Genomic DNA, 14,019 nt, shown 5'->3' with positions numbered 1-14,019 from the left:
GTGTGCAGAGCACCTCCGGGTTTGCAGGCCCGCCCGGCCCCTCGCTCACCCCTCCCCATCTCTGTGTGGTGGGCGGAGCCGACGGTGCCACCTGAGTCCCCACACGGGCGCCCTCCCCTCGGCTGCTTCAACCTGCCGAGGGCTGCGGCCTCAGCAGACGGCCTGGAGCTGGACGGCGCGGTCTGTCAGACCAGCGGCTCACATGCAAAATGGGAAAAGATCCAATTCCAATAAGCAGAGAGCGTTGCGTGGGCACGGGCCTCCTCTTGGCTCTCCAGCAGGACTGAGGTTTAGAAGGAAAACTGTGGTTTTCTGAAGAATGTCCTACGTGAGTCCTACAAGGCTCAGGCCAGGACCCCCTGCTGCCTGCAGGACATCGTCTTCCTCCGAGAGCCCACCTGCCCTCCTCCCTGCAGGGCTGGGTCCAGGGAAGAGGCCACAGACCCACCTCTGAGGGCAAGGCCCCTCACCCCGCATCAGGGCCTGGAGGGATGATGGAGACAGAGGCACCTCTAATGAGCTGGTCTGGGGAGCAGGTAGGTACCTGAGGCAGAGGCCACGGCCTCTGGGCAGGGGGAGCTCTGTCCCCACCAGAGCCTCCAGGCCCCCGTGCTTCAGCAGCCCTGGTCCCGCCCAGAAGGCCCCAGGTCACAGAAGCAGCGCCTCGTGAAGCCCTCTCTTCCCAAGTGTCCTCACGGGTCCCTGCTCTTCGGTCCTCTGGCCCCAGGGGATGGGCTGGCAGAGCCCCCATCCCTGCTGCTCTGGGCCTGGCTGTGGGGTTGCACCCCCAGCGCCCAGACAGCAGCCCCAAGTCTGCAGGCTGCCGGGTGCAGGGCCTTTGCACATGCAGAGCTGCCTCCCATGTGCCAGCTGGCAAGCCCAGGCCCTGGCCGCCGTCCCGGGTGTGGCCACCAGCAGGTTCTTGTTTTCCTTCCTCTCCTGGGAGATGGGCTATTCCTGCTGCTTCCAGAAAGTGTGTTTGTTATCTGGTTCCTGGAAACACCATCCGATTAAACAGGCTCTGTCCAGGCCTGCCAGTCAGAGGCTGTGGTGCCCGTGGCCCCCCATGAGGCTGAGGGAGGGGCCGCCACGCTCTGCCTTCCAGGCTGGGACCAGGCTCTAAACGGGCCGATGGAAGAACTTGGGGGATCCCCCCTCAGAGCAAATAACGGCGTGGCTTCTCGGGTATCAACTGGCTGCAGAATCCTCCTCTGCAGGCCATCACCCCTCAAGCAAATGGACGCCTGGGCCCAGGAGTTCAAGTTCAAGAACAAGCACACGCACAGGCACACAGGCATACACATGCACACATGCAAGGTGCACACATGTGAGCCCACACACACGTGAACACACCATGCACCCATGTTTGGACACACACACATACAAATAAACGTATGCACGTGTGCACACAGGCACACACACGGAGGCCCCAGTCTCAGCACCAGGGTGCAGTTGTAGGAGTATCAGCTTAACACCTAATAAATAATTGAGCAGAAATGTAAATCATTAATAAAGTCTCATAAACAAAAGTCAAGTGGCAATTCTGTTTACAACAAGCAGGAATGCAGAATTACTGCCAAAACATCTCCTCCATCACCCAGCCTCCCGTGGCTGACAGCTGCCCCCAGTCATCCCCCTTCCTCTCCCCAGATGCCCTGAGCCTTCACACCCCAAAGCCCGCAGCCTTGGGGACACATGCCAAGACCAGGCCCCTGCGCTCGGGCAGACAGGGACACTTAGGGAGAGAACGGGTCTCCCCTGGGCCAGTCACTGGCCGGCCAAGTCTCCCGCCAGACGGTGCCTCAGGACCCCCAAGACTCTTCGTCTAAGGCTGGGAAACCGCGTCCCAGCCCCGGGGTCCTTGGGAGGCATGGCCGTGGGCAGAGTCCAGTGCTCAGGCCTCATGACAACACGCCTCCTCACACCTCTTCATAGGACATGGCCAACGGGCTGCACGCTTCACTCCACTGCACCTCGGGTCCTGACGCCCGTTGGCGTCCTGTGGAGGCTGATGATTGGGTTTTGTAACCTAAGTAGTAGCTGCCAGGGGTGGGCATTTGACACGCTCACTGGGGCTGGGACACGTGTGAAGGATGGGACATGTGTGGGGGACAGGAGAGGTGTGAGGGAGGGGACACGTGTGAGGGACAGGACAGGTGTGGGGGATGGAACAGGTGTGAGGGATGGGACAGATGTGGGGATGGGACAGGTGTGGGGATGGGACAGGTGTGAGGGACGAAACAGGTGTGAGGGACGGGACCGGTGGGGGTGGGACAGGTGTGGGACAGGACAGATGTGGGGACGGGACAGGTGTGGGACGGGACAGGTGTGGGGACGGGACAGGTGTGGGACGGGACAGGTGGGGGATGGGACAGGTGGAGGGACGGGACAGGTGTGGGGATGGGACAGGTGTGGGATGGGACAGGTGTGGGGACGGGACAGGTGTGGGATGGGACAGGTGGGCGATGGGACAGGTGGGGGATGGGACAGGTGTTGGATGGGACAGGTGTGGGGACGGGACAGGTGTTGGATGGGACAGGTGTGGGGATGGGACAGGTGTAGGGACGGGACAGGTGTTGGATGGGACAGGTGTGGGGATGGGACAGGTGTGGGGACGGGACAGGTGTGGGGATGGGATAGGTGTGGGATGGGACAGGTGTGGGGACGGGACAGTTGTGGGGACGGGACAGGTGGGGGACGGGACAGGTGGGGGATGGGACAGGTGTGGGTGGGACAGGTGGGGGGTCGGGACAGGTAGGGGTGGGACAGGTCCCGTCCCAGCACCTGTCCCGACCTCCTACTGTCCCATCCCCCACCTGTCCCATCCCCACACCTGTCCCATCCCCCCACCTGTTCCATCCCCACACCTGTCCCGTCCCTCCACCTGTCCCGTCCCCACACCTGTCCCATCCGCCAGCTGTCCCACCCACACCTATCCCGTCCCCCACCTGTCCCGTCCCCACACCTGTCCCTTCCCCACACCTGTCCCATCCCCCACCTGTCCCGTCCCCCACCTGTCCCATCCCCATCCCACACCTGTCCGCCCAAGCAGAACCCCGGTGTATGAGTTACTTGTCACTGCCTCACAAATTACCCCAAACGCAGCGGCTTCACTCGGCCAGCTCGCCGGGTCTCCGCGGTTTCTGGCTGCACCCTCGGGCTGCACCGCCCGACGGTTGGAGGCCGGAGGGTCCGTTTCCAGGAGAGACATTGGCTGCGGCCTCACGGTGCACCTGCCCGGGGCTGCCCGTCTCCTCCGTCGTGCGGCGGCTGCGCGGCCTCCCAGATCCCGGGCGTGGACAGGGCTGTGTGGTCAGTCCCAAGGACTTCCGTGCTGCTGGGCCACGCCAGCAGGCTCTGGTGAGCTGGTACCCGGGCCTCAGGCTCCACTCGGTGCCCGAGGGGCCCCGGCCTCCCTGAGCCTCGGCGCCCTCACCCGTCACACAGGACAGCAGTGGCACCTACGTCGTGGGGTTGGCAGGATTCCAGGAGACAACGTGTGGACGACACTCAGCCCAGAGCTGGCTGCCACTGAGGGTGGAGAATGCCCTGATGCCACTTGTATTAACACCCATCGGCCGCGGTCCCAGGGACTGGCTGTGGAAAACGCCCGACGGTAGTTCATGCCCTTTCAGCTGCGGTGAGCGGGGGTGCTGCAGTGGCCTTTGGACTTGGGGGCCGCGGAGTCTTTAACGGCAGCCGAAGTGCTCGCGCGGGCTCGGAGTGTGACCACCCCCGGGCTGAGGTCACATTGTTCAGGATGCGCATAGGGCAAACAAAACCAAAATATTATTACAAGGCTAAGTCCTGTTTTACAGCTGCCTTTAATATATGACGGCCTTGTTTTAGTTTCGTCCAAACAACTTTCCCTTCGCCCCGAGCAGCTGCGTCTTTCTGCTCGCAGCCCTGGAGCCAGGCGGAAGCGAAGGGCAGTGGTGTGAGAGGAGCCATAGCAGGGACGCGGGGCGCCTCGGCCACGGTGTCGCACCACGACGCTCCAGAGCTCCAGAGAGACCCCTGCTTCCTCTGGAGGGGGGTGGGGGGATCAGCCAAGCGAGCTCGGTTCTGGGGGTCGGCGGGGAGGAGAGTGGCGCCTGGTTTCCTTCGGGGCTGGCGGCCCTCTGTTTGGGGGCTGCTGTGTTGCCATGAACCCCTGACGTCTGTGGTCGGCTGTCCTGGACAGGCCGGGGAAGGGGGGCCCGGGACTCGCCCTGGCGTGGCTATGGCGGGGCCTCTTGGGCACCAGCCCTCGGCTCAGGCCCCCGGCCCAGCGGGCCCTGGACAAGGTGCAAGTGGCCCTTCCCGGCCCTCAGGCCCCACTGTGGCTCCTCGGGCCTCCAGACACCCGGACGTCGGGGGCTCTGGCTCTCTTCCCAGAGCGCTGGGGGATCACTTGGCCGTGGGAAAGAACCGACCCCTTTGGGGCCGCCAGGGCCCGTGACCCCTGCTCCATCCTGGGAGCCCGTCTCCCTGCGCCTTGGTCGAGTATTTCTTCTTCATAGAAAGGGCAGGACAAGCCGAGAACCCGCACCCCACTGTCTGCCCCCCGACCCCAGCATCTGGGAGAGCAGAGCAGAGAGCTCCCTGCTGACACAGGGGTCCCGGGGCAGCGAGCGGGGGGCCGCTTTCCTGACAGCCGCCCTGAGGGGGACCCCCAGGTCATCCAGACGCCTCCACAAGCAACTCCCAGGGGACATTTAAGGCTTATTGATTCTATTGTTTCTCTGTTTGCCAAACCAGCCACTTCTTTCCTCTTTTTTCACGTATTCCTGCTGCTTTCTTGGGCTTCGGGCTTTGTCTTATTTTTCTTCTCCACAGTCTGGAACTGAATGCTTAGTTCATGTATTTTTTATTCTCTCTTGTGTATAATGAAAACACTTACAGTGGAAAAGTTCTCCACCGAGTGCATTTCTGGCCACCTTCTAGAAGCTGCACTGGGGAGCGTCTTCTGTGCTAGGCTTTTCCAGACCTCCCGTCGGGCCGCATGGCTTCCTCTGGGGCCCGAGTCACTCTGGAGAGCATGTGCTTCTTTTCCAGGTTGTTACACTCACCTCACTGTGACTTAGAGGTTAATTTCGGCTCCACTGCGTGTGTCGGAGAACTCGTCACGTGTCCAGCAGAGTTTATTGAGTGTCCCACGCCCCAGGCAGCTCCAGAGGGGAAATGAAAAGGAACAGCTGGTACCCTGTCAGTGTGAAAACCACCACGGGAGACTCTCCTTCTTTTGTTGTTATTCCCTGGAAGCACATCTGACTTGCCGTTTCTTTCCTGCAGAAAACTCTTATTTCTCAGTAGTTCTGGCCGACTTGCTGATGGTACCCCGCCCTGGCCTCAGCACAGACAGGGCGACTTGCTTCTACTCCTCGGTCTCCCGGGGGTGGGGGGGGGACAGGAAGGAGGCGTATCGGTCACAAGGCGCCGGTTCTGCTGCTGTGACAAACACTCTCAAAAGTCAGTGGCCCCACAATCACGGTTCATCTCTCGCGGGCACAGCAAGTCCACCTGAGTCAGCGGGGCTCTGCCCCGTGTTGTCCTCGTGCAGGACCAGGCCGGGGGACAGGCCACCGTCTGCAGCACTGCTGGTCACCACGCAGCCTGGCGCATGGGGTGCACGGGGCCCTGACTCTGGAAGCTGCCCCCAAAGTGGTGCGTGTTACGTGCACTCACTGTTGTGTCCAGATCAGGCTGGGGGCCGTGCCCAACCCCACAGAAGCAGAGGGCGCAGGCCCACAGCAAGCCGGGGGAGGACAGGCTCTGTGCTCGGCCTTGGGACTGGCCACAGGGGGTCTCCACCACAGAGACACGGACAGGAAGGGGGCGGGCACCTTACCTGCACCCCGGTCACTAGGAGCTGCTTCTGGACAGTCCACGGAGGCAGGGTTTGAGGCCCCATCGTGCTGGGAGGAGGTGGTGATTGATTAGTAATGTCTGTCCCGGTGGGGGCGGAGCACCGGTGCCTGCTTTGCACTGGACGTGGAAACAGTCCTTGCAAAGCAGGTTTTGTCACATGATGACAAGGAGACAACAGCAGGCTCCAGAGGCCAGGCAGGAGGGGAGGGCCCGTCTGGTCAGGGACCTCAGGGGACCCCAGAGCAGGTGGAGGTCCCAGCCCAGCTATCTGCTCCTTCTGGGATGTTGGGACCAGGACACCAGCCGGACAACAGGACATCCGAGGGGCAGGCCAGGGTGCAGTCCTGCTGGAGCCAATGTGGCCTGTGCAGGATCCCACCCCAGGAGGAGTTCAGGGTGTGGGCTGGACGGGACGAGGACCAGGACAAAGCCTCGCCTGGGATTCCAGGGGGTCCTGCAGCAGAAGGGGCCTGGGGCCCGGCCTCCTCCCTCTGGGGGGCGTGGGAGCAGGGTGGGGTCCAGCCTTGGGGTTGGAAACACCCCCTCCCCCCTCCAGCAGGAGGAAGCTCATGGACACCGTGGACCTTCCTGGGGACCTGAAGGGAAGTCTCCAGGAAAGGCTGCAGGCCCCTCATTTGTGAGCAGAGTGGACACAGCACGGCCAGGGACCCCTGAGCCAGGCTGTGACCCCAGGAATGCAAAGCCGTGCAGCACGTGGAAAACTAATCGCACCATCTGCCCCCGCAGCAGGAAAAGTAATAACAAAACACATGACTCTGAACAGGAGCCGAGAAGGAATTCAAGAAAACTCAGCATCTCCCCTCAGTAGAAGCACTCAAGGGTCAGGAACCATAGATGTCCTTCCTATTCTGAGAGGGCCGTGCTGGAGAGCCAACACCTGCCTTGTACCCACAGACTTTGCTCCTAAAAGCACACTCGCATGCACATACATGTATGTATGCATGCACACACGCAGGCATGAGCACGCGTGTACACACAGGTGTGCATGCACACACGCTCACACTCGCACATTCACCCCACGGCCGGCAGGTCGGCATCACAGGGCGTGACGCCCCACCCCGTCGGAGCCGGTGGTCTCTGGGTGCAGGAGTCGGGGTGGGGGCTGTCCGCCCAGCCCCACGGGAGCTGACCTTTCCAGGGTGCTGCCTTTCTTCCCTGTTCTCCTTCGTTTAATCCCAGTCGTAATAAGAACCCCAATCATTCTTGTTCGGGATTCGGGCTGCACGGCCCAGGGCTCCAGGACTCCCACTGGGCTGGTGTAAGGGGATGAGGTTGGCCTGTCCTGAGCGCGGGAACCCCAGGGACCAGGAGGGTGGGGACGTGGCGCTGGACGTGGCAGGGTGTCCAGACGGCATCACTCACCCGAGTCTCGCATCCACTTGTGGGCTTATTTTTTCCCATCTACACAGACCGAGGACCCAGGGCCTGAATGACAGCCGGGACGCCCAGCCCCTGGCCCCGGCCGTCCTGTCCGGTGTGAGTGTGGCCCCCAGTCTTTACGGACAAACTCAATCATCTGCTGTAGATGCAACACAGGTGCCTGCTTTTAAACACGTTCTCCACCAGAAAAGGAGCAAACCCACCCCCCCAATTGTCAAGCACTGTTAAAGAGAAGAGGGTTAAATTTTATATTGCAGACTTGACCCTTACGATGTAGCTTAAGTTCACATATTATGAAACAAAATTAAATATTTAAGAAGCAGCCCCTAAAAATCAAAGGAAGCAGGTGAAGCTGGCTGTGTATCCAGCTGACAACAGTCAGAGCGAGGAGGTGTCCCAAGTGACTTCAGAACCCAGTGAAGCGACTCCAGCAAACCACGGAGGAAACAGGACATTCACGGGGCCCGGGAGGCGGGACCCCCGAGGGACGACGGTTAATGCCAGACGTGCGGCCCCAGGGCAGGGAGAGCTGCGGGGTGGGCAGGAATCCACTGGGTCAAGTCTCTAAGCTCCTCCGGGAAGGGCCTGGGACCAGGGGCAGGTGGGCCCCGAAAGGACCTCTGACCTGGCTCTGGGAAAGGGGCGCCAGAGCCCACCCAGGGGACAGGAGGAGGCCGGCCACGAGAGGGAAGGAGGACAGGTCCGCCCGGGGCGCAGCGGGCAGTCTCCACGGAAGAGGTGGCCTCGCAGGGGCTCGGGAGGCCAGCCCAGCAGGCAGACGTTCCTGTGGCCCGACACGAAAGCCCAACGGCACCGTCGCAGTGACCAGTGCCCCGTGCCCAGAGGGCCTGTGGGTGAGCAGAGGCCTGGGCCACGGGCTGGGGTTGGGACAGGGCCTTTGGGAAGACAGCCGGGCCGCCGAGTGGGGCTGGGCAAGGACAGGGCAGTGCCCGGCTCTTCCCCAGGACGTGGCCCCGGCCAGCAGCAGCAGGGGTGTCTGCAGGCCCCCAGCAGAATGTCCCAGACCTGCCAGGTGTCCAAACCTGAACTCACCTCGCAGCGCAAAACTGAGCGGGGAGTTTGGGGCACGTGGCCCTGGAGCAGGAACAGCCAAGGGTCCCAGCAGTTACTGCCTCACGCTCCCCGCCAACATCACCCGCCAGTCGGGACCTTGTCCAAGCAGGGCTGGGGGCCCGCGGGGCCCAGCTGCCCACCTGGCCTGCAGCATCCTCCGGTTGCCTCTGGCCAAGCAGCACGCAACATCTAAAATCAGGAGCCCTGTAGCAGAGCAGCCCCCTAAGTGGGGCCCCCTGAGCAGCCCCCCGAGCGCTTCCATCACCCCCGAAGGGCCCCCCATCACCCCCCTGCTCTTTTCCAGAAAACGGGGACCCCGCCTACTCCCAGGGCTGGGTCCGCCCACGACAGGGGGCCCTTGCCCAGCCCCAGCGCTTGGGGTCTCCCCACTCCCGCCCGGCGTCCCGCACCCTTGCCGCACCAGGACCCATCACGGCTCTGCAGGGCCGGGGCTCAAAGCACACCCTCCGCCGCCTTCTCATCCCCGAGCATCTCGCTCTTGGACATCTGACCTTCACCTGGCCCAGGGCTCAGGCTCCTAGCGGGGAGCCCTCCTGCCCGCCCAGCTGACAGCTGCCGCCCTGCTGACCACTTTCCCCAGCCACTTCCACGCGCTCAGCACAGTTATAAAGAAAGCACCTGCTGCCCCTGCTGGGCCTGTGGGCAGCTCGCAGACACCCTGGCGACAAGGGCCTGGCGAGGGGACACAGGCTGCTCCTTGATGTCCAGAGAGGCACCAGCCCAACGCACCCTGACAGGAAGACGTGCCCGAACGGCGTGGAGGACTCCGGTGTGGACGGCCCTGCTTCCCCGAGGCCTCCAGGCGGGTGCGGGATGCGCAGGGGCTGGCCTGGCCCCCAACCCGCCATGTGCCCCCAGAGCAGCCTGGGCCACAGCCCTGGGACGGCCCCCTCCTGAGAGCTGCTTCTTGGTGGGACGCCACCTCCGCTCTGAGGATCCCTCCCGGGCCTGGAGAGGGACACCATGGGCACCCTGCCTTGTCCAGCCTGGGCTGTGGAACAGGCACTTCCACACAAGTGCCCCCGTGCAGTCCCGTGCCTGGCCATCACCACCCCTGGGATGGGCAACTTCCCTCCCGGACGCTGGTGACAAATCCCGCAGAGAGGCTGCAGGGTTTGGCGCTGAGGCCAAAGGCAAGGGCACGTGGTCAGGGACTGGCGGCCTCCCCAAGGGCCAGAGGGCAGGAGGCCTGCTCTCCACAGCAGAGGCTGTCCCTGTCTGCCCAGCCTCCCTGGAACCTGGGGAGGGGACGTAACCCAGCCCTGGCCGATGAGCTGGGACTGGACGTCCCTGGGTGGGCCTCTGAGGAGGACTTAAAATGGGAGCAGGGCAGGTTTCCCCGTCCCTCTTGCTGTTCGCCCTCTGCCCCTCCCCCTTTTCCTGGCTGGAATGTGATGTGACGGTTGGGGCACTGGCAGTTGTTTTAGCACAAAGACGAGGACAGACAGTGGAGCCTGGGCTGCTGATGGCACCCTGAAGACCTGGACTGCCTGCTCCCAGCCCCTCGCCGTGCAAGGGACAACTCTCCCCATTTTAACACAATCGGCCACGATGACTCGGGCGTTCTGTCACTAGCAGCCTGCGGTAGAGACTAGCAGATGACCACGGCACCCCGCTCCTCCTCCCGGGCCTCAGCTACACAGCACCCCCAGCCCGCTCTGCAGTCACCCGGGGGCCAGTGCAAACCGCCCTTGCGGGCTGCCACCCAGCTTGACGCTGCCAGGACCCCATCCATGCAGGTGCAGAGCCAGGAGGGGCCCGTCTGCCCTTGGGGTGTGAGCTCAGCTGGCACGGAGCTGATGCCCCCGTCGCTCACACCTGCCACCGTCCCCCTGCCTCCTCCTCTGGCGGGCCCCAGGCAAGCCCGGACTCGGCTTACGGGACAGTTGTTCCTGCCCCACCGGACACAGCTCCCCGTGTGGAGGTCTCCTCTCCCTCTGGTGGGGTGACTCGGGCCGGCCACAGATTAGGCCAGAAAGGGTTGGCTGAATGAGACGGAGCTGGAGGTGGGCCCTGCCAGGGGACGGGGACGGGGACGAGGGCACATCAGGGAGGCAGAGGGAGGGCTGCCCGCTCGTCCCCGCAGGAGCCCTGCAGCCAGAGGGCCAACCTGCGCCTGGTTCTCTAATTAAACATCGCTAGTGATTATTAGACTCTGCTCCCAACCCAGGAGAGACGCTGACTTGGGAGTAACTACCGCTGTGCTGAAAACCAGATGCCGAGGCAGGAGGAGGGCGCTGGCGGGGGCAGCGTCCTGGGGCCCGTTCCTCCCGGGGCACCCGAGCCCTGTGCTGCGGCTCGCCTGGCGCTGACCTGAATTCAGGGCGAGGTCAAGGTGCAAGTGGGGGTCACGGGGCAGCCAGAAGCTCTGGGTTCCCGAGAGCCCAGCGCCAGCCGTGGGGAGGCTCCCCATCTCCAGGCCTCAGTTTCCCTCTGCAGAGAAGGTCCCAGGACCTCCTCTTCAGGGGGCGGGACCAGGGGCACAGGAGGCACAAGGCTCCAGGCCCAGCAGGAGGCCCAGCAGCCTCGGTGGCACCAGAAGAAACATTTGGATTCAGAAACATCAATCCAAGTAATCACAGACTCTCCCCAGCATCTTAAAATTAAGATTTCTTAAGCTTAAGGAAGACTCAAGAAGCACAAGCCAACGTCAGGAATGCGCCTGTCATCACCATCCAACCTACGTTATTCGAACAGCTTTAGAAGAGGCATCACAGGGCGTGGAAGCCGCTGCCGTGCAGCCCCGCCTGCCCCCGCTCCCGACCCTGGGAACCCTGAGGGCCTCTCAGCACCATGACCTCGGCCAGGATGCGTCATCAGTGTTATCGCTGCACGAGGAACATGCCAGAAGCAGCACGTCCGGAGTCTGGGCAAGCCTGGCTGCGAGCGCCACAGGACCCAACTCCCCGGGAGCCGCACCTGTGCCTTGTCCCCCGCTCCCTACCCCACCCAGCAGACGCCCACTCGAGACAAATCCGGTGACACCCAACGCCAGACACAAATAGGGTCGGGCCCACCGCCGACGACCGGGTGCGGGTGGGCGGCCCCGGGGAGCCCCACGCGGGACCCTCTGGACAAAGCCAGGAGCAGACGCGCAGGGTCCTCCGTCGAGAATCCCGATGTCCGAGGGCGTGGCCCCCACGCAAGCCACCCTCCAGTCCCCTGGGCTCCTAGGCCTTCCACCTCCCACCCGCTGGGCCCTTCCTCCCCTCGCCCGCCCTGAACCCCGCCCAGCACGGCGGCAGTGGAGGGATTTGCTGGGGGCCCCAGAGCGACCCTGACCCTCTACCCAGACCACCACCACCCACGTCCTCCCTCTCCCAGGGCTCTGCTGTCCCCAGCCTCAAGTCCCCTCCCCCAGCCGCTCACATCCTGCCCCCCAGCCTCCAGGCAAGCAGCAGGCACCCCCTGCTGCGTGTGGACCAATGTCGCCTCTTCCCTGGGGACCCCGCCCCACCCGCTTCCCCGGAGGGCGGTGCGCGACTCTCCCCGGCCATCTGGACCCTCCTGCGCGGAGCCCCTGGCTCCCTGGGCCTGGCACCTGCTGCTCCTCCCGCCGGATGGCAGCCCTGCCCCGGCCACGCTGCCCTTCCCCGCGGCCCCTCAGGGGGCTCCTCCCCCAGCCCCCCACCCCCTCCCGCGGGCCCGGCCCAGAGCCCCTGAAAGGCCCTGCCGGGCGGGCACCGCAGCCCAGGCCCACGAGCCCCGCGAGCCTTCTCCTGCTGTTTGCATTTAAAATGCACACAAAAACCATGGAACCGTTTGTCACTTAATTTTATTACCAGATAGTCCAAGTTCATTCTGCAAAGATTAAAACCACAGGGCTGTGAACGTGGAAGTCCCTCCGGCTCCGAGACCACAGCCAGCAGGCTCCCAGGCTGGCGGGGTCTCTCCCACCCGCCCTCCTGCTTTCACCACCCCACCTGCGCCTGCCTGACGTCAGGGCTCTCTGCTGGGGGGAGGGCGGCGTCCCCACACGCTTGCAACTTCTCAGGCCACTTTCCGGGTTGGGGCCCGAGTCCGCCGCGGTGGACGGCGGCGCCAGGCTGGCACCGCGCCTCGCCGTCCTCCCTCCCCCCATGCCCCCCGGCACAGCCGAGGGGAAGCCCCTGGGGCCCGGGCAGAGGCCGGGGGCCCTGACGGAGGGCATCTGGAGAAGCGGGCAGAGCCACGTCCAGCATGGTCAGCCCGGAGCCACGGGAGCACCAGGAAGCCAGAAGGTTTTTCTCTTCAAATGACACATAACGTGCAGTCACTGTTGACAAACTCAGACAAAACAGAAAAGCGTGAAGAACGCCAGCCGAGTGGCCGCACCACCTCCTGGGTGGCCGGCACCGAGCTCCACGGACATCCTGGATCCTTCCAGCACCTTTTTTATTGCAAAAATAAATGGGTAGTCACGACACTACCGTGTCAACCGCCTGTCTCACTTCGGTAGACCCGCCTGTGCCGAGGACAGCAGCCCCGTCGCTTAGGGGCTGGTGGAGCAGGGCGACAATGGCAGAGTTGGCCCCCCGGGCACCTCCTCGTGGGCGTCCCCGGAGCTCAGGCGCACCCACGCCGCGTCAGGACTGCCCGCCGCCCTCCAGCCGCATCTGCTGGGCCAGCTGCCGCCCGATGGCCTGCAGGGGGCTGGCTCTGTAGGCCGGGCTGGCCAGCAGCTCCCGAAACCGCGTCCTTTCCTCCTCGCTGAAAGAATGGAGAGCAGAGGTCAGCAAACCCCATGCCCTCGGTGAGGGACTGGGGATGAGCCGTCAGCACCCCCAGGACCAGCCTCGGCTCGGCCAGCCTGCAGGGACACCGGCAAAGGGTGGTCCAGGACCAGGATGAGAGATGGGGAGTGAGGAAGGCTGTGCACTGTGAAGTTCTGCTTGGAGCGTCTGGGGGCGGGGGGGGGCGGGCCGAGGGGGGTCTGAGGCCCGACAGGGGCTTTGGGCAGGACAGGAGTGGCTGCCCGGGGGCCTCCTCGTGGTCACAAAGGCCCCTCATCCCAGACTGTGACAGGGAGCGGCTATCAAAGGCAGCAGGTGGCAGGCGCCCTGCACACACGAGGCTCACGTAAGCGGCACCTCCAGCAGGAAGCGGGCGCAGGAGCTCCGGGCCCCAGGGGGGCCATGGCGATGGGGGTGCTGCAGTGGGCCCGCCCCTCCGCAGCAGAGGCCGCTGCGGGGCTGCCACTCTGTGCCTGTCCCTACAGCCGGCCGGCCCCCGTCTGGAGCCGCACGGGCCCACAGCCCAGCACGGCCACGGGTGGCCTGGCCAGAAGCTCAGGGCAGCAGCTCCAGCACAAGCCCACGTGAGCCCATCGTGGCATCATGGTGGGGATGGCCCTGGCCTTGGGCGGGCAAGACGGGGTGGAGGGCCCAGCCGTGTTCTGCCCCCACAGGTATGTGACCGAGGGCAAGGCCAAACCACACTGGGGCCCAGCTTTCTTTGCTGCTACTGGGGAGACTTTGGACCCCACTGGATGACCGACTGCCCGGCCAGATGTCCACACATGCAAGACGCCTAGGATCTGGGTCCTGAGGGCGGCCCCCCGAGAGCCAGCAGCTGCTCCCCTCACTGCCCTGGGGGAAGGGGCTTCCTGGCCCCTGGAGACAGGCTGGGCCCAGAGCTGGCCCTGGCCGAGCTGTCCCCAGCACCCAAGGGACTGGGGTCGGGGGACGCAGCCCG

The 14,019-nt window shown here is 64.1% G+C and overlaps 1 protein-coding gene across 4 annotated transcripts in view; it reads right to left on the bottom strand.

Moving 5' to 3' along the window:
- Window positions 1–12,101: 12,101 nt before the first annotated feature.
- SLX9 (SLX9 ribosome biogenesis factor) overlaps window positions 12,102–14,019 on the bottom strand; it is a 29,780-nt gene continuing 27,862 nt past the window's right edge. For all 4 annotated transcript variants that reach the window (XM_007172649.2, XM_007172650.2, XM_007172651.2 and 1 more), the window contains one exon: window positions 12,102–13,035. In XM_007172649.2, the coding sequence (XP_007172711.2) occupies window positions 12,892–13,035 (144 nt within the window). In that variant the 3' untranslated portion in view covers window positions 12,102–12,891. The remainder of the gene's footprint in view (window positions 13,036–14,019) is intronic.

The sequence above is a fragment of the Balaenoptera acutorostrata genome, chromosome 4 (genome assembly GCF_949987535.1).
Source record: "Balaenoptera acutorostrata chromosome 4, mBalAcu1.1, whole genome shotgun sequence".
Taxonomy (NCBI): Eukaryota; Metazoa; Chordata; class Mammalia; order Artiodactyla; family Balaenopteridae; genus Balaenoptera; species Balaenoptera acutorostrata.
The sequence above is the reverse complement of the archived record's forward strand: the minus strand, read 5'-3'. Positions and strand labels throughout refer to the sequence as shown.